General features: G+C 45.5%; 1 protein-coding gene across 1 annotated transcript in view; it reads left to right on the top strand.

The window, feature by feature from the left end:
* Positions 1 to 22895, top strand: part of eif2ak3 (eukaryotic translation initiation factor 2-alpha kinase 3) — a 30376-nt gene that overhangs the window by 4310 nt on the left and 3171 nt on the right. The window contains exons 2-17 of the mRNA XM_058078700.1: positions 8200 to 8329; positions 14015 to 14209; positions 14292 to 14422; positions 14886 to 15147; positions 15223 to 15388; positions 15472 to 15597; positions 18633 to 18755; positions 18829 to 19058; positions 19477 to 19589; positions 19985 to 20107; positions 20243 to 20392; positions 20483 to 21047; positions 21132 to 21305; positions 22116 to 22289; positions 22367 to 22468; positions 22569 to 22631. Of these exons, the coding sequence (XP_057934683.1) occupies positions 8200 to 8329; positions 14015 to 14209; positions 14292 to 14422; positions 14886 to 15147; positions 15223 to 15388; positions 15472 to 15597; positions 18633 to 18755; positions 18829 to 19058; positions 19477 to 19589; positions 19985 to 20107; positions 20243 to 20392; positions 20483 to 21047; positions 21132 to 21305; positions 22116 to 22289; positions 22367 to 22468; positions 22569 to 22631 (2827 nt within the window). The remainder of the gene's footprint in view (positions 1 to 8199; positions 8330 to 14014; positions 14210 to 14291; positions 14423 to 14885; positions 15148 to 15222; positions 15389 to 15471; positions 15598 to 18632; positions 18756 to 18828; positions 19059 to 19476; positions 19590 to 19984; positions 20108 to 20242; positions 20393 to 20482; positions 21048 to 21131; positions 21306 to 22115; positions 22290 to 22366; positions 22469 to 22568; positions 22632 to 22895) is intronic.

The raw sequence follows: 22895 nt of genomic DNA, 5'->3' as shown, positions 1-22895 counted from the left end.
TTCTGATGTATGTTTTATTAGTACAGCGGGCTTGTAGACGGATCCTTCGTTGATGAATGGGGAAAGTAGCAATATATTAAAAATGTTGGCAGTCCACAATGGTTTAAATTAAGTGGTTGCAGTCAAATGCTCGCAAGAAAATGATTCTTTGTGAGGAAATATCATCGCGTGAATCAACATGTGAATGCAGTTTAGTAGGGAAAAAACCTCCACCAAAGCACACACAAACTCCAGCAGTGTGGAAAGCATGACTCCATTCACGTTCTACAGTGTACTTGCTTTAGCCTCTGTTCAAACGCTGTCCTGCAGCAAAGTTTGCTTTGTGTTTTGGATTTCCGTGGCATCCCGTCTAAGCAGCAAACTTCCTGTGTTCTCTCTTGCCCTTTTGCAAACTTTGCCATGCCTCCTCCGTGGCTGCAAAATGCATTGAAGCCTCAAAGTCCAAAGAGTCAGTCATTTATCCAGACCTGATCTACATTATCAGTAATCAATTAATCATGCCTGTTAATTCCCTCTCAACTGAAATGATGATTCCTGGAGAGGAAAGGGTTATCACCTCCACCAAAGTCTGGAACACCTGACTCCATTCACTTTATACCGCCTGTGTTGTAGTTCTACTGCAATATTGACCACAAACTCTGTGTTCAAAACAGCCCAGCAATAAGATTTGCTTTGTGTTTTTTATTTTTGTGGGCATTTTTAGGCAGCAAACTTGCTGTGTTCTTTGTTGCCTTTTTTGTGAAGTTTGTGAAGCAACTACAAAGTTGCGTCAATCAAAGTCCGCAGAATCAGTCATTTAAATATCGGAGTTGAAAGAAAGGTGAAAGATCTTAAGAATCTTAACAATATTAACAAGAACAAGCTGTGCTAGCAGTGATATATGTAGCATTTATATAAAAGTCAAAAAGCATCAGTTGTCCATGATGGAGATCAAACCACATTTCAAATGAGGATTTCTTTAGATTAAAAAAAGTGTAGAATAACAAACACAAAGAAGATGACAGATTTGTCTGTTTTAATGAACACCATGACAGGAGATCATCTTTTTGTGAAACTTCATTTTCCACCAATACTGCATGAAGATGTACCATTTCTGGATGACTGTGGGCGCGTGGGTGTGCACACATATATTTTTCTTTTGGTTTCCAACTGATATCTGCGCCCTTCACAAGGTTCATAAGAAATGATGATGCCTTTGTATTGAGTTGTGGACTCATAGGACTTAGGGATCAGCTAACAATGGTAACCAGCACAGAAAGCTTTCTAGATCTTCCAGAATCTGCACCTATTCTAGCTGTATTTCTTAGGACTTTGGACTTAGTGCTTCCCGCAACAACGGTCTGTTTGAATTTATTCCACCCACAGCCCGCCTCCAGCCATGCCCACTCCACCGTGGTTGGTCACACTCCCAAGCGCTTAGGAGGACTTCCGGTGTTGTGCTGCTAGCTGCCGAACCAACTTTATAGGAGTTGATAAACGGTAGAGGAGTTGATGATAAACGTCGTATGTCCACCGTATGTGTTGGATCCTGAATCCGATCCGGAAGTAGAGACTGGGCAGTCCCAAGTTTCTCCAGAAAAGAGAACGCCAGGACGTCTGATGCTAGCTTTAGCATTTTAGCTTTAGGTTTTTGACAGCATCTGTATCGTGTAATGGAGTTGTTACACTTGGGGCAACTGCATGTCATGTTTACTAAACAGTCCACTGTGAAATGCTGTTGACAGATTAAAATCTTTTTTCTTTTGCTGGTAGGGAATCTGGAACTCTAACCACTTGTGCCTGATGTTTGCATCGTTAGGAATTGTAAACAAATGTAGCTTTGCCTTACACCTGAAGAAATACTTCCTGGGAGCCATTGCTAACAACGTAAACAGAAGCAGAGCTTGGGGGAGGGCAGAGACCGTATCTGGCCTTCAGTTCACGCCCATATAAGGACGTCTATGTGTGACATCACAAACCTCCAGTTTTACAACGCCATCTGAGTGTTTTGAGCCATCCCAAACGTCTTTTAGGGCTGACTTCCAAATCCGCAAACCTCATTATCTGAAACTTTGGCATTGTTTAATACCAGAATACTACATTTATGGGTCAGAAAAGTGGAAATATGCTAACAAGTTAGAATGCGTATAGTGATGCTGGAGTTGCTCAACAAAGTCACCTAACGTCAACAGGTCTACCATTATTATGTTGTGGCCATTTTGCGGGCTGTTTATCTCCCAGAGGAGGCGGGCGTCTGCGCTCTCTGACTTCCCTTGTTTACAACGTTGTTCCTTGTCTTTGGTGTGTTACTGTTTTCAAAATTAAGATTTTGGAGTTCAAAACAAACTGTTATTGTTATTGTGGAGTGTGACGTGATGTCATTTGTATATATTTGTGTTGTTTTGTACCCTCCACGCGCTGTCATGCGTTTCCTGTCGTCTATAAATATTGCAGATGCTGATCAAATATTGCTTTGATGTAGCATCACTCTGACGCCAGCTGCTGTCACCTCACCTGTAAAGGCTGCTCTGTGCACGTTACAAACGCCACCCTGGAGACCGCGTGTTTACATGTGCAGGTGTGTGTGTGTGTGTGTGTGTGTGTGTGAATCATGCATGTGCTGCTGCTAGGTTTGATACCGCCGCCAGCAGGCACTCTCCACCGGGGCCCCAGCAGCACCTATGGGAGCTCTTGGAGGTGAGAGGACAGCAGCATCGTTTGAACCTTCCATAACACCGCCACTACCCCCCACCCCTCAGGGCCCTGTGGCGGCAACAGCTCTTGTGAGGTGCCGCGCTCGCCGCTCCGGCTCCCGGCAGCCTACTGCTTAGCAACAGCCAATGGGCTGATCAGGGCGCCTCGTTGGCCAATTGCATTAAAGAGACGGGACTGCTCCTCAGCATTTGAGAGTGAGGGCCACATGCGTCTGGCTATAGTTAGTCTGGATAAGAGGAGGAGTTGATGTTGGGCTTTTTTCTCCTTTTTTAGTTTGTCTGCCTAACTTGGTTCCAGTAATCGTCTGGCTGTAACCGGGGAGATGCTGCGGGTTTCATGAATAACGGCTGTCCCCAGAATGGGTGAAGTCTAGTGTAAAGTCATCCTAGTTGACTCCTTACATAATGTAATCTTATCTAATCAGTCATTATGTAAGCCTGTTTTGATCCATGATTGATTCTACAGTGTTGTTATGTCATTAACATCTTCTGTTGTGTGTTTTGCCACAAATGGAATGATTTGTTTTTGCGGTAGTTGTTTACTTCCTGACTGAAGCTTGCTTGATATTGTTTTAAAAGTTGCTCTCGGTGCAGAAAAGTAGATTTATGAGGTCAGAGGCTATTTCGACTCGTCGGCAGGACACATCCCGCAGCACTGCAGCAGTCTGGGTGGGGCAAAGGCAAAAAAAATAGGAGGTACGCTTCCAGACGGGGAGGGAGTGAGGAGCAGAGAGGAAGAAAAACAATAAGTTAGCCGGTAGCGAGGAGGACCACGCTGTCTTGTTTTCGCAGCCCTCACTGCTTAGCAACAACCAATCGCATCCTGGCATCGGTTGGCGGCTCGGCCAATCAGCTGCCAGGAGCGTGGCGCCACGCAGTTTGGATTTAACCACGTGTGAGAAGGCATTGGATGCGGACTTATGCAAGGAGGGAGAGACACGGTTTTCTACCTAAAAACCACACCCTTTCCTCCGCAGTGACCCTGATGGATGAGAGGTGGACTCTTGGAGTCCTGAAGTCCTCCTCAGTGAGATGTAGAGATCGTCAACACCTGTTTGATGCCACTGAACTTGTTCTAAAAGTGTGTGTGTTTGTAATGGAGGAAAGGCTTTTGTCCCTGAAGTATGGACGCATTTTACTTCACTGGAATATTAATGAACAATATTTTCAATATGTTTTACAACATTTGTGAAAGGTTAATACACTTGGCATTGCAGCATTCACGTTGATATAATAATGTAGTGTGTATATATATATATACAGTGAAGAAAATAAGTATTTGAACACCCTGCTATTTTGCTATTTCTCCCACTTAGAAATCATGGAGGGGTCTGAAATTTTCATCGTAGGTGCATGTCCACTGTGAGAGAGATAAACTAAAAAGAAAAATCCAGAAATCACAATGCATGATTTTTTAACAATTTATTTGTGTGATACAGCTGCAAATAAGTATTTGAACACCTGAGAAAATGAATGTTAATATTTGGTACAGTAGCCTTTGTTTGCTATTACAGAGGTCAAACGTTTCCTGTAGTTTTTCACCAGGTTTGCACACACTGCAGGAGGGATCTTGGCCCACTCCTCCACACAGATCTTCTCTAGATCAGTCAGGTTTCTGGGCTGTCGCTGAGAAACACGGAGTTTGAGCTCCCTCCAAAGATTTTCGATTGGGTTCAGGTCTGGAGACTGGCTGGGCCATGCTAGAACCTTGATATGCTTCTTACGGAGCCACTCCTTGGTTTTCCTGGCTGTGTGCTTCGGGTCGTTTTCGTGTTGGAAGACCCAGCCACGACCCATCTTCAATGCTCTGACAGAGGGAAGGAGGTTGTTCCCCAAAATCTCACAATACACGGCCCCAGTCATCCTCTCTTTAATGCAGTGCACTCGTCCTGTCCCATGTGCAGAAAAACACCCCCAAAGCATGATGCTACCACCCCCATGCTTCACAGTAGGGATGGTGTTCTTCGGATTGTACTCTTCATTCTTCTTCCTCCAAACACGCTTATTGGAATTATGACCAAAAAGTTCTATTTTGGTCTCATCTGACCATAAAACTTTCTCCCATGACTCCTCTGTATCATCCAAATGGTCATATGCAAACTTAAGACGGGCCTTGACATGTGCTGGTTTAAGCAGGGGAACCTTTCGTGCCATGCATGATTTCACATCATGACGTCTTAGTGTATTACCTACAGTAACCTTGGAAACGGTGGTCCCAGCTCTTTTCAGGTCATTGACCAAGTCCTGTCGTGTAGTTCTGGGCTGATTCCTCACCTTTCTTAGAATCATTGAGACCCCACGAGGTGATATCTTGCATGGGGCTCCACTCCGATTGAGATTGACCGTCATGTTTAGCTTCTTCCATTTTCTAATGATAGCTCCAACAGTGGACCTTTTTTCACCAAGCTGCTTGGTAATTGCTCCGTAGCCCTTTCCAGCCTTGTGGAGGTGTACAATTTTGTCTCTGGTGTCTTTGGACAGCTCTTTGGTCTTCGCCATGTTACAAGTTAAAGTCTTACTGATTGTATGGGGTGGACAGGTGTCTTTATGCAGCTAACGACCTCAAACAGGTGCATCTGATTCAGGATGATACATGGAGTGCAGGTGGACTTCTAATGGGCAGACTAACAGGTCTTTCAGGGTCAGAATTCTAGATGATACACAGGTGTTCAAATACTTATTTGCAGCTGTATCACACAAATAAATTGTTAAAAAATCATGCATTGTGATTTCTGGATTTTTCTTTTTAGTTTATCTCTCTCACAGTGGACATGCACCTACGATGAAAATTTCAGACCCCTCCATGATTTCTAAGTGGGAGAAATAGCAAAATAGCAGGGTGTTCAAATACTTATTTTCTTCACTGTATATATATATATAACATATACAAAACATTTTTACAGCATTATACAGACTTTATAACACAATACTGTAGTTTAGTGTAACTTTTCTGAATTATCATGACCCTTTTTTGTGTATTAGGTGGAAGAAAGCACGTTTTTTGCCGGATAGACATTGAGTTGCCTCATAAACCACCCAAAAACCTGCAGTGCACCATGGGATTTACACCTTTAGCCTCCAAAGCTCTTACTTCCCTTTTGTGTTAACATTGTGCGCTCTTTGTTTTCTCAACACTTCAGGATGGACCAGGTCAGTGTGTGCACCGCCACACCTAATGTGGAGTGCCCACTTGGTGCTGATGCTGGCGTTGATGTTCGGATGCTGGGTGCGGCCGGCTGAGCGCTGCATCCATAACTTTCTCCCTACCACGTGCTCCCCATGCGCTGGTATTTTTGTTGCATCTAGGCCGCCGCCGCCGCTCGCTGTCGCATGGTTACAAGCAGCCCGATGCTGCCATTGGCCCGTGCCGCGCAGGACCGTGTGCCCATTGGCTGAGCGCGGAGGACAACACGGACTCCAATGGCTGCTGAAAAGCTGGAGGCGGGTGGGATTGGTTGATGCTGTGCTCCTTTAGAGACCTGCCATATGTAAACATCCTGCTTGTTTCTTTCAATGGAGTGTGTTTACAGCCCGCTTTCACACCTCGCTGTGTGTGTGTGTGTGGGGGGGGGGGGGGGGGGGTCTCTACAAGGAGCTGTGAGAGCAAGGCTAATTGGATCCCTGCTCTGGCGTGCGTTTTGTGATTGAAGATGTGCTCGCCGCTATTATGACACGCTGACAGCGTTATACTAAGAAAGACGCTAACGAGCCGCCGTCTGTTGCCCTCCCCGCCCGCCTCCCCCACTCGGAGCCCCACACCCCTGTCTTCTTCGGCTGCTCCGTCCCCGTGGCGACTAGAAAATCAACTGCCTGCAGTTGTAAACGCTGCTTTGGGGGCCTTTTTCTTCAGTCGGCGTCTTTTGTTTGGTTTGCTCCGTTCGTTCCGTGCTGCTGCCGCTCATTTACTCCATTACCGTCACACTACATGCGTCTCCCACCCTCCTCCTCATCCTTTATCAACAGCGCTTTTCATCTCCATCTCAACTTGTACTCGGCGCTCCCACTGACTTCTTCATTCTCAGCATGACTTGAAGTGGGCGGGGCCTCTGGTGCTTAGCCTTCGTCCTCTCACAGAGGCAACTGCTTAGCAACAACCAATCGGCCCCAATATTTTTGGTGGGCTCCGACAGCCAATAGAAAGACCAAATTTCTTCTTTTTTTATTGGTAGCTGAGCGAGGAAAAACAGTGTTTCTTCTTAGCACTCCTGATAATGCCAGGAGCAGATTTAGGGAGATCATCTGGGCTTTTGATGGCGCAGAAAGACACATGGCTCATTACCGTGTTTGCCTTTTGGTGCACGCTCCTTGGTCCTGTCTCAGATAAGCAGCAAGTGTTGCTCTCTGATTGGGAACACTGGAACACAAGACACAACTTCCTCATATTGATTAGGATTAATCCTTGCCTCTGTTTCCAGGCTTACTCCTCCTTGATGGCTAAGAGGTGTTCAATACATCAAGTCAATAACAGATTATTTCTCTTCAGTGAGAGTGAGAGATGCTAGTAGCGTACAACCTTTTAACGTCAAACACCGTCCACTCTCTTCAGATGTAATCACGTTTCAAAGCAATTATTCCCTTCATGAATAATGGAAATAAAAATGATCAAACAATAACAAGCATTCAGGTGTAGAGGATGCACTATATTTAATTGGCTTAATTGATGGTGCCATCTCACTTTTACGGCAGTGCGGCTGAGTAATTAAAACCTGCAGTTGACCCTCAGCGGTATGTGTTCAGGTTAAATAGAGCTGAAAGCATCAGTGACAGCCTGGCTCCAATCAATACTCCGTGCACACAGCTCCACCCTTGATTGACAAGCAGCAGTGCAGCACAAAGGGTGGAGCAGACACCTCCGCTCATTCCGCTCTTGCCTGCAGTTACCGCTCGGCACCGTCTGAGCGTTAAACATTTATTTGAGAGTTTAAATGTAAATGAACCCGGGTTTTTTTATGTTTGTAATGGCCTGTGGAAAGTTGCAATGTGTGCATTCACACCACGACCATCTGTCCTCGTCTCCTCGTCCCTGGGGGGCTTCAAAGGCCTGCCTACCAACAAGGCGGTGTTGCCATAAAGTTGCCAAGTGTCCTCCAAGTAGAAGGAAGAAGTAGATCCTTGGCTTTGGTACGGAGGCCTGCTTAATTCCCACACGGAATTTACTTAAATACTTATTATTTATTAGAAATATTAGCTGAAATGGTCATAGTTGTCACACCATTACCTTGTTGTCTTCACGTACAGTGAAGCTGTAACTCATCGCACAATGGGCTGCTGTTGTCATGGCAAAGGTGGGATGCTGAAGGTGGGTGAGGGCGGTCCAAGTGTATTTGTCCAAGTGTATTTGTGCCGGGCCACCCCAAACACTGTTCCACTTTATACATTGCAGTAATCTGTCTAGCTAAAAGTACGGTACAGTGGTGCACCACTGGAACCCCCCAAAACTTAAATTGTACTCCATGTACTGGATCCAGTTGGTGGTGTTTTCTAATGGTCAGCCTTCATCCCGCAGGTCTCTTGTGATCATCAGTACTCTGGATGGGCGCATCTCTGCTCTGGATCCTCACAACCAAGGTCGGAAGCAGTGGGATCTGGACGTCGGCTCAGGGTGCCTGGTGTCCTCCAGCCTCAGCAAACCTGAGGTATGCAAACGCCGTGCACGCCTCGTATACTAACACCGTGCAGTTTACACCGGTATTAATACTTGTAATACACATGTATTTAACAGATTTAGCAGGTTTAACTTTCAGTTCTATAAGATAAAAAGACCTCCATTTGGAGGTCAAGGATGCCCCCCCCCCACCCCCCACCCCCCACCCCCATAATACCAGTGGCTGAACTCAGTGCACTTTGAACACGGAGCATGCGCCTACATTCCCAACATGTAAACACTCTCACAATGGGCATCAAACACCGTGTACTCGCGCCCCACGCTAAGAGTAGCTGTTTCGCCTGGAGGATTATTCTCTTTTGTTGGCTGCTGAGGTTTAAACATACAAACGCAGCAAGACCCTGGGATGAACACGTACGCGGCAGCTTAACCGCCCACATTGACACGCTAAAAAGCCAAGTGGCGCGCCGAGCGGGACTACAGTGAGCACTTTTGCACACACACACACACATGCCTTTTTTTCTGTTTGATGTGGACTCGCTCCATGTCAGGTTTCCTACTCAGGGGAGCCGGCCCGTCACAGAGGACCGGGATCCGTTTAATGTTAGTCTCTCCCTCTGTAGGCATGTGGACAGGAAGCGGTGGGGTGCACGGGGCACCCCGCTGTGCTATAGTGGGACATAGCCTGGCGACGTAATGTACGGCTCCCACAAATGCACCATGTATAAAAGACAAGGATGGAAGATAGCTTCCAAGGGACCATCCTCTGTCCACCAATCGAAAATAGTCTCACGGTTTGACACCGAAAATAAAATCACCATAGATATTATCTTTATTGTGAGCCATGTGTCACAAATCATATTATATCACGCTAAGAAATCTACTATTTTTTAAGTACTTACTGAATTTTGAGCATGATGATGTGATTTAACTCATTTGCTATCAGGCGTATTTTGACGTCTTTTATGTTTAGTTTTTTTTTTGCACAAGAGGCACAAAGAGGTGATGATGCAACTCCACAATAAAAGAGAACATAGCATGTTTTATGCAGTATTAAAATGGCTCACACATGGTTCCCTTGCAAATGAGTTAATTGCGATTTAAAATGGTTAAATGCCCATCACTAGTTGTTTACTTTGCAACTTTTGTCAAGCTGTAAGCCGGTCTCCTGAGTTCTTGTGGGAAATTCAGAATGAAAGTCCTCCAACTATCAGAAGCTCCTGGTTTGAGATTTAAAACTCAATCTTGGAAGTCAAGAGAGTCTTTATTTCCTCTCTGCGCTCCTAGATTTCTAAAGTATAAATCCCCCTAAAGGATCCTCTCAGCACAATCATATTTCCACGTGTCTCAGTGTGGTTGAACCCCAGTGGCACCACCATGTAAATGTGACCTTGACTATAAAGACATCATCGTGTTGTTTTCATGGAGTCGCTGGCTGACAGCTTGGCTGCGCTCCTGCAGAACTTTCAGACATTTCAAGTATTTTTTTTACAGGGTGACAAATACATTGTTCTTCTTTCACGGTGTTCCTGCATTATTCATTCTAACGTGTCTATTCTCGCACCCGTCTTCTCATAGAACGCTACATAGGAACATAAAACATCTTCCTGGTTGGACTGCCTGCCACGGGCCTTTAATGATAATGTGACAACGTGAAAGGAGATTTCACGGCAGCTTTGTTTAATCCTGGCATGAGAACACAAATCACACCAGAGGGATGATTTTTGTCATCTCAGCAACACCAACATCTGAATTAAAACCAGGGGCGGACAAACTTTTTCATACAGGAAACCATCCAATTGAAGTCCATGGATGCAGCCACATTTTAGCTTTTGTGTTAGAGCTCAAATAAGTACCGTATTTTCCGGAAAATAAGTCAAATTTTTTTTCATAGGTTGGCTGTTCCTGCGACTTATACTCCAGAGCGACTTATAAATGAAAAAAGTGTTTATGTTCCATAAACACTGGACACCTTTTGTGTTCATGTTTATTTTTTGTGTAGCTGAATAAGCATTGTGTTAGCATATCTTACACCTATTCAGCCTGTTCTCTATTCTTTTATTGTTACAACTTGCCTTCCAAGAGGACGTAATGTCTGTTTTGGTCAAGTAGTTTGTAAAATGAATTACCCGCAAAAAATGTGACTGATACTCCAGTGCGACTTATGTATGTTTTTTTTCTACCTAATTATTTTCTACCTAATTTCTACCTATTACACACACACTACTGATTTAAATCTAAACGTTCAATTTCATAGGTTTGATTTAAGCTGTGTTAAGATTCAGCATTTTAATATCAGCTGCTAAAAATTATAAATGTTACTTAAAATTGCCTGTAATGATTTATGATGGGGGCTGCACGGCGCTCGTGTGGTTAGCCCGCAGACCTCAGAGCTAGGAGACCCGAGTTTAATCCCACCCTCGGCCATCTCTGTGTGGAGTTTGCATGTTCTCCCCGTGCATGCGTGGGTTTTCTCCGGGTACTCCGGTTTCCTCCCACATTCCAAAAACATGCTAGGTTAATTGGCCACTCCAAATTGTCCATAGGTATGAATGTGAGTGTGAATGGTTGTTTGTCTATATGTGCCCTGTGATTGGCTGGCCACCAGTCCCGCCTCGAAGACAGCTGGGATAGGCTCCAGCACCCCCGCGACCCTCGTGAGGATAAGCGGTAGAAAATGAATGAATGAATGAATGATTTATGATGGCCACAGTTTGACCCTAGAAGAGATTATTTTCATTTACAAAATCCAAATTCTACTGCATTTTATTTCTATTTTTTGTTGAATGTTTGTACCCTGAGAGAGGAGACTGTTAAGGCGACGGTGTGACGCTATGTTACCAAACCGGCATCTAACATCTTCATGAGGACTTGTGTGTGACATCTTTCATTTTTCACCTGTTAACTTTCATTTGGCTGACGGCGAAAGCACGCCTGTCCTCAGTGACCCTGGTGTCTGGCTGTGACGTCACGTATTATGATCCCAAGAGTGTGTGTGTGTGTGTGTGTGTGGGGGGGGGTATTAATTTATTTATTTAGAATGAGCTTGGCCACCTCTGCCCTCAGTAACATGGCATGTCGCTGTGCCGCGTGCAGGTTGTGCGCCCGGGATCGGCTTGTGGTTTTCAGACAGTCTGCTCGGTGATTAGAGTCTTGGTGGGGAGGGGTCTGCCGCCGTGCCATTGGCTAGCCCCCATCATGCCGTGGGAGGAGACAGCCAGTCACCTGCTGCATGTGTGTCTTCTTTTTTTGTTGTACAGAAGAGCCGCAAACAGCTTTGTCTGCAGAAAAAGAAGAGGATTCACTTGTTTGTGTGTGTGTGTGTGCGTGTGCGTGTGTGTGGTTGGACGAGGGTGTCAAAGCCATGTGAGTCATGCCGGCGAGGGTAAAGGGATGAAGGGGTGGGGGATGTTTGAGTGAGGTAATGCTTCTGACCAGAGATGATGTCATCACCCACTTGCATAGCCGTGCAGCACCAAACGAATGAATGAGGAAATGTGATGGATCGCCGCATTGTCGCTTGTGATTGATTGCATCCTAGCCTGGCAAGCCAGCAATAAGTCTTCCTTGCACGGGGCGGAGGAAATGGAGAAGGCCAGACGAGCGATATTTTTAGCAGAAAGTAAATTTTCTTCTCCGGTTGCTCCAATTTTACTCTCTTTATTTATTTATTTATTTATTTATTTATTTATTTATTTATTTGCACATCGTCCGCCAACTCGGAGAGCCGCGTTGTCCACACTGACACGTGAGCTGACTGTGTTTTGACATGAGCATTGGACCATCCACAGTAACACACACGGAGACACTATTCATTCCCCAAGGCAAGGATATGTAATGTACTTCAATAAAATATAGATTTTTTAAATTCATTGACTAGGTGTGTGGCAGTGTAGTATTTTTTTTCCGCAAGTTAAAGCAGTAAAATGTGAGGTTCCTTTTACAGAGCAGTCAATGAAACAAAGAGCTTTTAGATCCAATAGTCTTGGCACAAAGACATAAAAGGAATATGGGGGGGGAGGGGGTCAAAGATAATATACTGTATTCCCACATGCTTGATCAGAGGCGGAATTTTACAATGTGCCGGAATGTTAATTTTAAAGAGAATGGAGTGAGGTTCCCCGAGCTGGTGAAGTTAGCATATCAGTAACTTGGCAGCATTTTTTTTCAACTGCTGGCTGGCCCGACACGTTGAAATGCTTATACTTATTATTATTATTATATAATTTCAATGTGATGGTATTTAGCTCTGAGCCGCCCGTCCTGCTGACGTCCCTGCCTGTTTTTGCTGTGTGCTTTTATATAAACAACTGATTTCAATGAGTAATTCTTAAGCCAATTCCATTGAACTTCAAAACTTCAAGTTTGCTGTGGCTTTTGTGTACTGTATAAATCTGATGTAGGAGATCCAGGTCAAACAGCGTGCAAACACACTGCTGGGTCAGATAAGGATTAAGGCGTCCATCGCAGGATGACTCACCCGCCGCCCCATCCAGCCTCCCATGGCAACACGGGAGCTGGACGAGCTGCTCCCATCGTTAACACCCTCTTCATTAGCTTACTAAATCTCCTGGTCTTAAGTCGCCTCCGTCTGTGGAGATGACATCACCTCTGCCCGGGCTGCGCTCTCCACCTAATCAGCCTTCTGGAACGTTCAAGTCACCATAAATCTACTCTCACTCGTTGCAAAGTGGCATCTGTCAAAGCAGTAACTCTTGGATCAGAAGGTCACTGGTGAACTGGAAAGACTGGGAATTAATCTGCTGTTATGTCAGGTGAAATAAAAGGTTTTTTAAATACTTTTTGTGACTAAATGGTGACTTCCAATCTCAGATAAGCTGTTTATGTTCAGATTGGGGTCAATTTTTAGCAGTGATGTCACCCTATCTTCCCTCTTAATACGCACACACACACACACACACACACACACACAGGATATCCTCCATTGCTAAAGATGCAGGTCAAGCAACGAAGCTCTTGCTCGTGTAACGGAGCCCTGTGGATTGAGTGCAAAGCGGCTGCTTGTGGGCGCATGTGTGTCATGGAGTGATCTCCAGGTTGGCACGAGTTTTGTTGGTTTTTAGCTGAGACAACTTGGCAAACTTTACTGGTCCCTGCTCGATTGATGCTGCAAGATAAAGTCGTTTGTCCTGGCGACACAAACGCTTATTAGTCTTCTGAGATTGGGGTGTTGATCATTTCATGCTGTGTCTCTACTTCCCTCACTACACTTGGTAATATGCAATACTTTGAAAGCTTTTTGTGTAATTAGTTCCTGAGTGCGACCCCGCAAATGAGTGGATTTTGAACAAAACAGGATTGTTTTCATTTGTGACAAATTCCACCCTTATATGCTTTTCATCTAGCTTTCTACATCTCATTGACCGTAACTGGTGATACAGACGATGTGGGTATGGCTTCCACACTAATACACATGCATATAGTTACCACCGTTATTAATATACAACACGCAAGGCATGCTGGGAAGCCCATGTGCACATCCACTACTGTAAGAAGTTACCCATCATGCTTTGCTGGTTATCCATCGACTATCCACTTTGTATCGCTTTGAGTGATGCACGCGCTGTATTCATCCGCAATGCATGTGACGAGTCCACGCTGCAACTTCACAGCGTGCGGTGCATAATCATGCAATGTTTACAGAACACAATCAAGGAATTTTATTTCCAACAAAGCAACATGATTGTTTCCACAGGTGTTTGGCAATAAGATGGTCATCCCCTCACTGGACGGTGCCTTGTTCCAGTGGAATCGTGACAGGGAGAGTATGGAGGCAGTGCCTTTCAGCGTGGAGTCCCTGCTGGAGTCGTCCTACCGCATCGGAGACGACACCGTCCTGGTCGGGGGCAAATCCCTCACTACTTATGGTCTGGGGACGTACAGTGGCAAGGTCAGTTCTTGAATGACTTTAAAGTTTGGAAGACTTTTCTTATCTGGTTTAGTCGACTAACCACGCGGCTTGTGTTCCTCAGCTGCGGTACATCTGCTCTGCGGTGGGCTGCAGTCACTGGTGTGAAGACGAGCTGGACGGCGAAGACGTACTCCTGCTGCAGAGGACGCAAAAAACTGTCCGAGCCATCAGGCCGCGCTCAGGAATAGAGAAGTGAGTTTGAGTTTTCACTTTTCTGGACTTGAAAACATACTGCTCATTTCTCCAGCCCAGGCATGTCTTTTTACCACCAAGGACCACATTTTTATTTTTATTTTTATTTTTATTTTTATTTTTATTTTTATTTTTATTTTTATTTTTATTTTTATTTTTATTTTTATTTTTATTTTTATTTTTATTTTTATTTTTATTTTTATTTTTATTTTTATATTTATATATATTTTTATTTATTCAAAAGTCCAAATCATTTTTTTAATCCAAATACTCAATAATATTGAATAAGCCAAATATCCTAACCCTAACCTTAATTATCCTTCATCAGGTGATGTTGCAGGCAGCATTTAATGGTATTAAAGATGAATAAATGACAAAGAAAGAGCTGTGGGCCGCAGACACCACCGGCCGTGACCATGTAGTCCCTGACAGCGGATCACAGTGTTGTCACTCTTCTCACCAGATGGAACTTCAGTGTTGGAAACTTTGAGCTGAAGCTGGTTCCAGAGGCCAAGTCCACCATCAGCTTCCTAGAGGGAGAAGTTGCCAATGGCAAGTCCTGGGGGGAGCATCAGCGAATCATCACTGAGGAGTCCAAAAGACAGGAGCAGGCGGACCATCATAAAAATCATAACCTGGACCTGGTCATCAAAGTGTCTGTTCCTGACTGGAAGGTCATGGCCTTCAGCACCGAGCCTGATGGACAGCTGGTGTGGGAGCATCAGGTGATCAGACTGTCTGGCTTAAAAAGATTTTGTATAAGTGTTCATGGAGAGTAAACTCATGCACTTTTTTCACAGTTCTGCACACCCATTGCCTCGGCCTGGCTGGTGGGAGGAGGCAAAGTCACGCCAATCAGCCTGTTTGATGACACCGCCTACAGCAACCAGTCCGAAACTGATGAGGAGGAGGACGACGACAATCCGGGAAAATCCAAAGATGCTTCAGCGTCCAGCGTTTACCTGGGTAGATGTTTGTTCACCGTGTATCCCACGTCCTTGAACTCCGTCCTGTTGTCTCATACGAGCTGCCTGGTTTTGCTTCCTCAGGGATGTTCCAGGGCCAACTCTACCTCCAGTCCTCAGTGAGGATTTCTGAAAAGTTCCCTTCTAAAGCCATCGGGTCCGAGAAAGATATTATTCCGCTTCCCATCGTCAAGTGGAAGCCTCTCATCCGTAAGTTGGCCAGCAGTGGTGTTGTACGAGGATGGGATATGTCGGGGCTTGATGATTTTGTAATTTGATGTTTTTGTACGCCATTCCCACACGGAGAGGAAGCGTAAACGGACAAAGACGAGTAGATTAGATGAAAGCAGTGTGCCACTGTTGTACAACAGTAGAGTCTTCTTTTTTGGCAGCAGCTTGCTTTTTTTATTGGATTTTTTTATTACATTCCCATTTTTCATCAGGAAAATAAGTTTGTTTCTACCTTTTTCAGTTCTTTAGTAATCAGCAGTAGAACATTTTCAGGTCATTTTCAGGAAAGGTCAAGCTTAACTTTCATTCATTCATTTTCTACCGCTTATCCTCACGAGGGTCGCGGGGGTGCTGGAGCCTATCCCAGCTGTCTTCGGACGAGAGGCGGGATCCACCCTGGACTGGTGGCCAGCCAATCACAGGGCACATATAGACAAACAACCATTCACACTCACATTCATACCTATGGACAATTTGGAGTGGCCAATTAACCTAGCATGTTTTTGGAATGTGGGAGGAAACCGGAGTACCCGGAGAAAACCCACGCATACACGGGGAGAACATGCAAACTCCACACAGAGATGGCCGAGTATTATATTCATCAAAAAAAAAACATTTTCTCATAATTTGACTTTTTTCCCCATAGTAGTACAACTTTGTCATATTACGCTGACTTTATTCATCCAAAATGACCTTCCCCCCCCAAAATATTATTTTCTCTATAATTCTATGTTTTTAATGTATTATGACTTTTATTGTTAGAATATGATGGCTTCATTTATCCAAAATATAAATATTTTTCTTAATACTAGAACTTTTTTTCTAATAATAACCCAACTTCCTTGTGATACTATGACTTTATTTTTAAAGACCTGTTAGTCTGCCCATTAGAAGTCCACCTGCACTCCATGTATCATCCTGAATCAGATGCACCTGTTTGAGGTCGTTAGCTGCATGAAGACACCTGTCCACCCCATACAATCAGTAAGACTTTAACTTGTAACATGGCGAAGACCAAAGAGCTGTCCAAAGACACCAGAGACAAAATTGTACACCTCCACAAGGCTGGAAAGGGCTACGGAGCAATTACCAAGCAGCTTGGTGAAAAAAGGTCCACTGTTGGAGCTATCATTAGAAAATGGAAGAAGCTAAACATGACGGTCAATCTCAATCGGAGTGGAGCCCCATGCAAGATATCACCTCGTGGGGTCTCAATGATTCTAAGAAAGGTGAGGAATCAGCCCAGAACTACACGACAGGACTTGGTCAATGACCTGAAAAGAGCTGGGACCACCGTTTCCAAGGTTACTGTAGGTAATACACTAAGACGTCATGATGTGAAATCATGCATGGCACGAAAGGTTCCCCTGCTTAAACCAGCACATGTCAAGGCCCGTCTTAAGTTTGCATATGACCATTTGGATGATACAGAGGAGTCATGGGAGAAAGGTTTATGGTCAGATGAGACCAAAATAGAACTTTTTGGTCATAATTCCAATAAGCGTGTTTGGAGGAAGAAGAATGAAGAGTACAATCCGAAGAACACCATCCCTACTGTGAAGCATGGGGGTGGTAGCATCATGCTTTGGGGGTGTTTTTCTGCACATGGGACAGGACGAGTGCACTTCATTAAAGAGAGGATGACTGGGGCCGTGTATTGTGAGATTTTGGGGAACAACCTCCTTCCCTCTGTCAGAGCATTGAAGATGGGTCGTGGCTGGGTCTTCCAACACGACAACGACCCGAAGCACACAGCCAGGAAAACCAAGGAGTGGCTCCGTAAGAAGCATATCAAGGTTCTAGCATGGCCCAGCCAGTCTCCAGACCTGAACCCAATCGAAAATCTTTGGAGGGAGCTCAAACTCCGTGTTTCTCAGCGACAGCCCAGAAACCTGACTGATCTAGAGAAGATCTGTGTGGAGGAGTGGGCCAAGATCCCTCCTGCAGTGTGTGCAAACCTGGTGAAAAACTACAGGAAACGTTTGACCTCTGTAATAGCAAACAAAGGCTACTGTACCAAATATTAACATTCATTTTCTCAGGTGTTCAAATACTTATTAGCAGCTGTATCACACAAATAAATTGTTAAAAAAATCATGCATTGTGATTTCTGGATTTTTCTTTTTAGTTTATCTCTCTCACAGTGGACATGCACCTACGATGAAAATTTCAGACCCCTCCATGATTTCTAAGTGGGAGAAATAGCAAAATAGCAGGGTGTTCAAATACTTATTTTCTTCACTGTATGTATATATGTATGTATATATATATATATATGTATATATGTATGTATATGTATGTATATATATGTATATATGTATATATCAGTCCCAAACAAGCTTTTTTTTGTCAAATGTTTTTTTCCTCATGATACTGTTATTATCATGCACTGCTTTTGTATTCAACATGTCATTACCTTTTCCCTGTAATATTATGAATTTGTTGTAGTTATGCATTAATTGTAATTAATGTAATTATGCATGCCCGCGACCCTTGTGCGGATAAGCGGTAGAAAATGAATGAATTGAATGAAACAATTCATAACCTTCTGCACGCTACACTCCACACTCTCACTTCCTCCTTCCCGTCATGTCCTGTATGTTTTTTCCATCCACAAGATCTCTGCTGAGCTCTTACCAAATGCACTTCCGCCACCTTGTAGCCGTTCATGGCTTAAAATTGCTCTGAAGTGAAATGCATTAGTGTAGAGTTGCATCATCACTGCTTTTTGCTTCTCACATAAGAAAAAAAAAACGTGTAACTACGTCTTTGGTATTAAATGACTTGATTTGTTTGTGGTGTCCTGCCACAGACAAAATGTAACTACTTTTACTTGTCCTCAACTCCGTACAACCGATGTCATCGTCACACGGCTTAACACGGCTCATATCCACGCGCCGCAACTGGCAACCCACCTGTTCATCAGTAAATAGTCAACATTAGTCTTTCTGACCACTTAAAGCATTTATCGATTTCTCTCTCTCCACTTCTTCTCCATCTCGTCCTTGATGTAGATTCCCCGTCTCGGACTCCAGCCTTGGTGGGCTCTGATGAGTTCGACAAGTGTCTGAACAATGACAAATTCTCCTATGATGAATACAGCAATGGAGCCCTGTCTATACTGCAGTATCCTTACGGTGAGATCCTGGACACTCGCCCTAGCATGTAAGACTCCAGTAAGCAACCCATATTGTCTGCGTCCATCGGTAGACAATGGTTACTACTTCCCCTACGGCAAGAGGTACCGGGGGAAGCGGGACAGCGCTGTGAGCGTCATTAAAAGAAGCGGGTCACGCACCGACAACGGCAGGAAAAAAGACCCCGTGCTGCTGCTGCCCTGGTGGAAGGAGATCCTTGGCACCATCGTCTTCTGCATCTCCGCCACCACCTACATCGTACGCAAGTTCTTCCACCCTCCTGCGCCCGTGGCCTACATACGGGTAAGTGCAGCTTATCCCCCGCCATTATTGGTGTCAGGCTACTTGAAAAAATGTATATGAGGCTGTCATATAATTGATTCATTTACTGTTACTGTCAACTGGTTTGTGTAGTCTAAAAAGGGGGTCCACCCACTGGGGTCAGTACTGGATCATGTCACCACCCGACTGTCGATTCCATGCCAATGTACTGTTATTACCTCCGAGGCCGTTGCCTCAGAGGTGCTTGAGAAAGTGATATAATATAAAAAGCTATAAAAAGCACAGCAATAAGAATGTGGACTGATGATAAATCCATAAATGAGACAAGCAAAAATAGTTTAGCCGTTTCTACAGTCCACACAAACATCAAAACATTTTCACGGAACCGGTTCATGTGGACTTTGCTCTCTGTAAGTTCTGTCCCCCTTTTTCTCCCAAGCAACGTAAAGAGTCGGAGACACAGTGCCAGACTGACAGCAAGTTTGACCTTGAGGTCGTGGACGCCAAGGAGCCGGTCGCTGTGGAGATGCGTTCCAGTGAATACGTGTCCAGGTATATCGTTAGCACAAACGACCCCTAAAACCTTCATTGCTGCTACGACTGTGAGCTGCTGTTTGAAAGTCACACGTGAGTTCCACTCGAGATGTAGCTACAGAATTGGCCCTGTTACCATGGTGACCACCTCTCTTCCACACGGCCGTGATTGGCCAACTCTGCTGAAAACACGCCCACCCTGCCCACTGGCCACGAGGTCACTGTCAGCGCTCTCATCCCAAATATGATTAGTGCCCATAATTTATCATCTCCCTGTTGACCTCCAGATGTTTGAGCCTTAGAGAGAGTGTGTGTGTGTGTGTGTGTGTGTGTGTGTGTGTGCACGTGTGTGTGTGCACGTGTGTGTGTGTGTGTGCACATGTGTGACGTACATATGTCCCTGGACTCTGCAGGTACCTGACTGACTTTGAGCCGGTGCAGTGTCTTGGCCGCGGGGGCTTTGGCGTCGTGTTTGAAGCTCGCAACAAAGTGGACGACTGCAACTACGCCATTAAAAGGATCCGTCTGCCCAACAGGTGGCGCCTCTCAAATCTCTCTTTTTTGTGATGCGGTCATTGACGCTAAGATGGGTACAGCAAGAACATCTTGAATGAAAGACCTTTAGCTTAGATCCACGAGATGACTTCCTAACCTGGTCTGGGGCCTCTCAGGGAGCTAGCGCGCGAGAAGGTGATGAGGGAGGTGAAGGCGCTGGCCAAGCTGGAGCATCCCGGGATCATTCGCTACTTCAATGCCTGGCAGGAGAGCCCCCCCGAGGGCTGGCAGGAGGAGATGGACCAGAGGTGGCTGAAAGACACCAGGTGAGATGGACTTGTTACGCCTTTTCAGGGAACGTGCAATGGAGAAATGTTCTCTTTTTCTTCACTGTTTTTGTCTGGATATTCTTTTAGCGCCACCGACTGGCCGATGATGAGCTTCCTTGACAACATGGAGGCGCTGTCGGTCAAAGTGCCGGTGTCCAGCTCCGTGTCACCCACCAGCGGGTCGGAAGGAGGCGCTCTGGAGCAGTCTGTCAACGGGCATCATCCGCTTCTCTCCAGCAGCTCCAGAGGGGCGGCGGGCTTCAGCGTGAACGGAGACCTTTCCTTCCACCCCCTGCTGGGCCACGACAGCCTGATGTCAGAGCGGGACAGCCAGGCCGACCCGGAGGCCTCGGATACGCCAGAGTCCTTCGAGCTGTGCTCCCCGCGCGGGCCAAGCGACTGCACCTCCTCCTCCTTCGACATCGTCTTTGAGGATTCGGGATGTGACGGGGATGCAGACGCAGAGACGGACTCGGCCTCCAGTGCCACCCATCCAGATCCGGCCACCGTGGAGAAACAGGCTTCATCTTCCTCACACACGAGACAGCAGGGAAACTCTCACCCCTCCTCCTCATCGCCATCTCGGCCCACCTCGCTCGCATTGGCGCTGCCCGAGCTTCCTCCGAGCCAGCGAGCGCAACCTTCTCCCAAGGTCAGTCAGACATTTCCATTCTGATGAAGCTAGGTCTTGTTTTTGTGAAAGATGCTAAACCCCCCCCCCCCCCCCCCCCCCCAGGTGTATCTGTACATCCAGATGCAGCTGTGCCGCAAGGAGAACCTGAAGGACTGGATGGCTCAGCGGTGCCTCCCCGAGCAGAGGGAACACAACCAGTGTTTGGACATCTTCCTCCAGATCGCCGAGGCCGTGGACTTCCTGCACAGCAAGGGCCTCATGCACAGGGACCTCAAGGTGAATGAACACGGTCTGCACGCACCGCACGTCAATGGACATGTGACATGCTGGTTGTCTTAACATTAGTAGAGCCCTCTAGACATGAAATAACACCCCTACAGTCACCTTTACACGCATCTTACCCAATATAGTAGATATAATCAGAGATAATAGACAATTTAAGACATAAATAAAACTCAATGCTGGTGTGTGTTGCAATAACTGTGTTCCAGGAAGTGATGTCCAGGGTTCAGAGCTCATTATGGCACACAGTAGTCTGTGTTATTAAAATGACATTATTATTGCAGGATCATTAATTCTATTTTGAGTCATTTTACCATTTTTTTAAACAGAGGTTGGGTTATTTGGAGGAACATAAACACCATTCATGTCAGTAGTAGTGATGACATGTATGATGTGTTAGGAATGTTATTTTTAAATGTTTTTGGAACGGATTGTATGAACTCAGCTCTCTGACGCTCTGGGGGAGGCACTCTGACTAAAAGTGCTTTTCCATAGAGGAACAAAAAAGCCTCCTCAGACTGTCCCTGGAGTTACTTGCTGAGATGTTCCTTGTTGTTACAAGCTGACTGAATGAGTTTATATCAGATAAAGGGTTGAATACTTGATGACATTGTCCCAACTTAAAAAAAAATCAAATATAAGGACGGAAAAGTGAAAATAAAAGGTAGTTGAAACTGACATCTTCACATTAAAATAAACAGGACAGGTCTTAAAAAAAGCAGGTAAACATAATAAACAAATAACGGCGCCCTCTGCTGGTTAAAATGAATCAATGACGGTATTCATGTCGGTTCATGTTTGCAGCCCTCCAACATTTTCTTCACCATGGACGACGTGGTGAAGGTGGGAGACCTGGGTCTGGTGACGGCCATGGAGCAGGAGGAGGACGAGCACGAGCACAGTGCCCTGACGCCCGCCCCCCTCCTCACCCGCCACACGGGCCAGGTGGGCACCAAGCTCTATATGAGCCCCGAGCAGGTGAGGGACCACGGAGCGGACGCGCTCGGTACTTCTTAGACTGCTTCTAAATCTTTGGATGCTTTTATTTCGGCCAGCTCTCTGGACACTCGTACTCGCACAAGGTGGACATTTACTCTCTGGGTCTGATCCTGTTCGAGCTGCTCCACCCTTTTCGGACCCAGATGGAGAGAGTCAGGGTGAGCCAGCGTCTCTTCGATCTGATTGGATGACTTGACATCACTGCTTTTACCTGATGATGCTCATTGCCGCTGTCACGTGTGCACGTCTCCTCTCCAGACGCTGACGGAGGTAAGAGCTCTTCACTTCCCGGAGTGCTTCTCCAAAAACAACGTCCAAGAGGTGAGTGGCTCTCTGCTGCCTCCCGGTGGCTGTGAGGAGGAACTGCTGGCTCGCTGATAAAAACAAGACACTCATGACATAGAGTTGCATTTTAAAACAACAAACGTGCATATGAAATATAGAATATAGAGAAGGGGGAGGGGCTATTCAAAACATGTAGCTGTTTACTTGGAAACGAGATTAGCAATAATCCCGTTGGATAATCTGTGATGCCGCAATGCTGCATGAACCTTTGGCCTGCTATCCCAGCATTCCTCTGTGCTA

Source organism: Doryrhamphus excisus, chromosome 7 (assembly GCF_030265055.1).
Source record: "Doryrhamphus excisus isolate RoL2022-K1 chromosome 7, RoL_Dexc_1.0, whole genome shotgun sequence".
In the NCBI taxonomy this organism is placed as follows: domain Eukaryota; kingdom Metazoa; phylum Chordata; class Actinopteri; order Syngnathiformes; family Syngnathidae; genus Doryrhamphus; species Doryrhamphus excisus.
The sequence above is the reverse complement of the archived record's forward strand: the minus strand, read 5'-3'. Positions and strand labels throughout refer to the sequence as shown.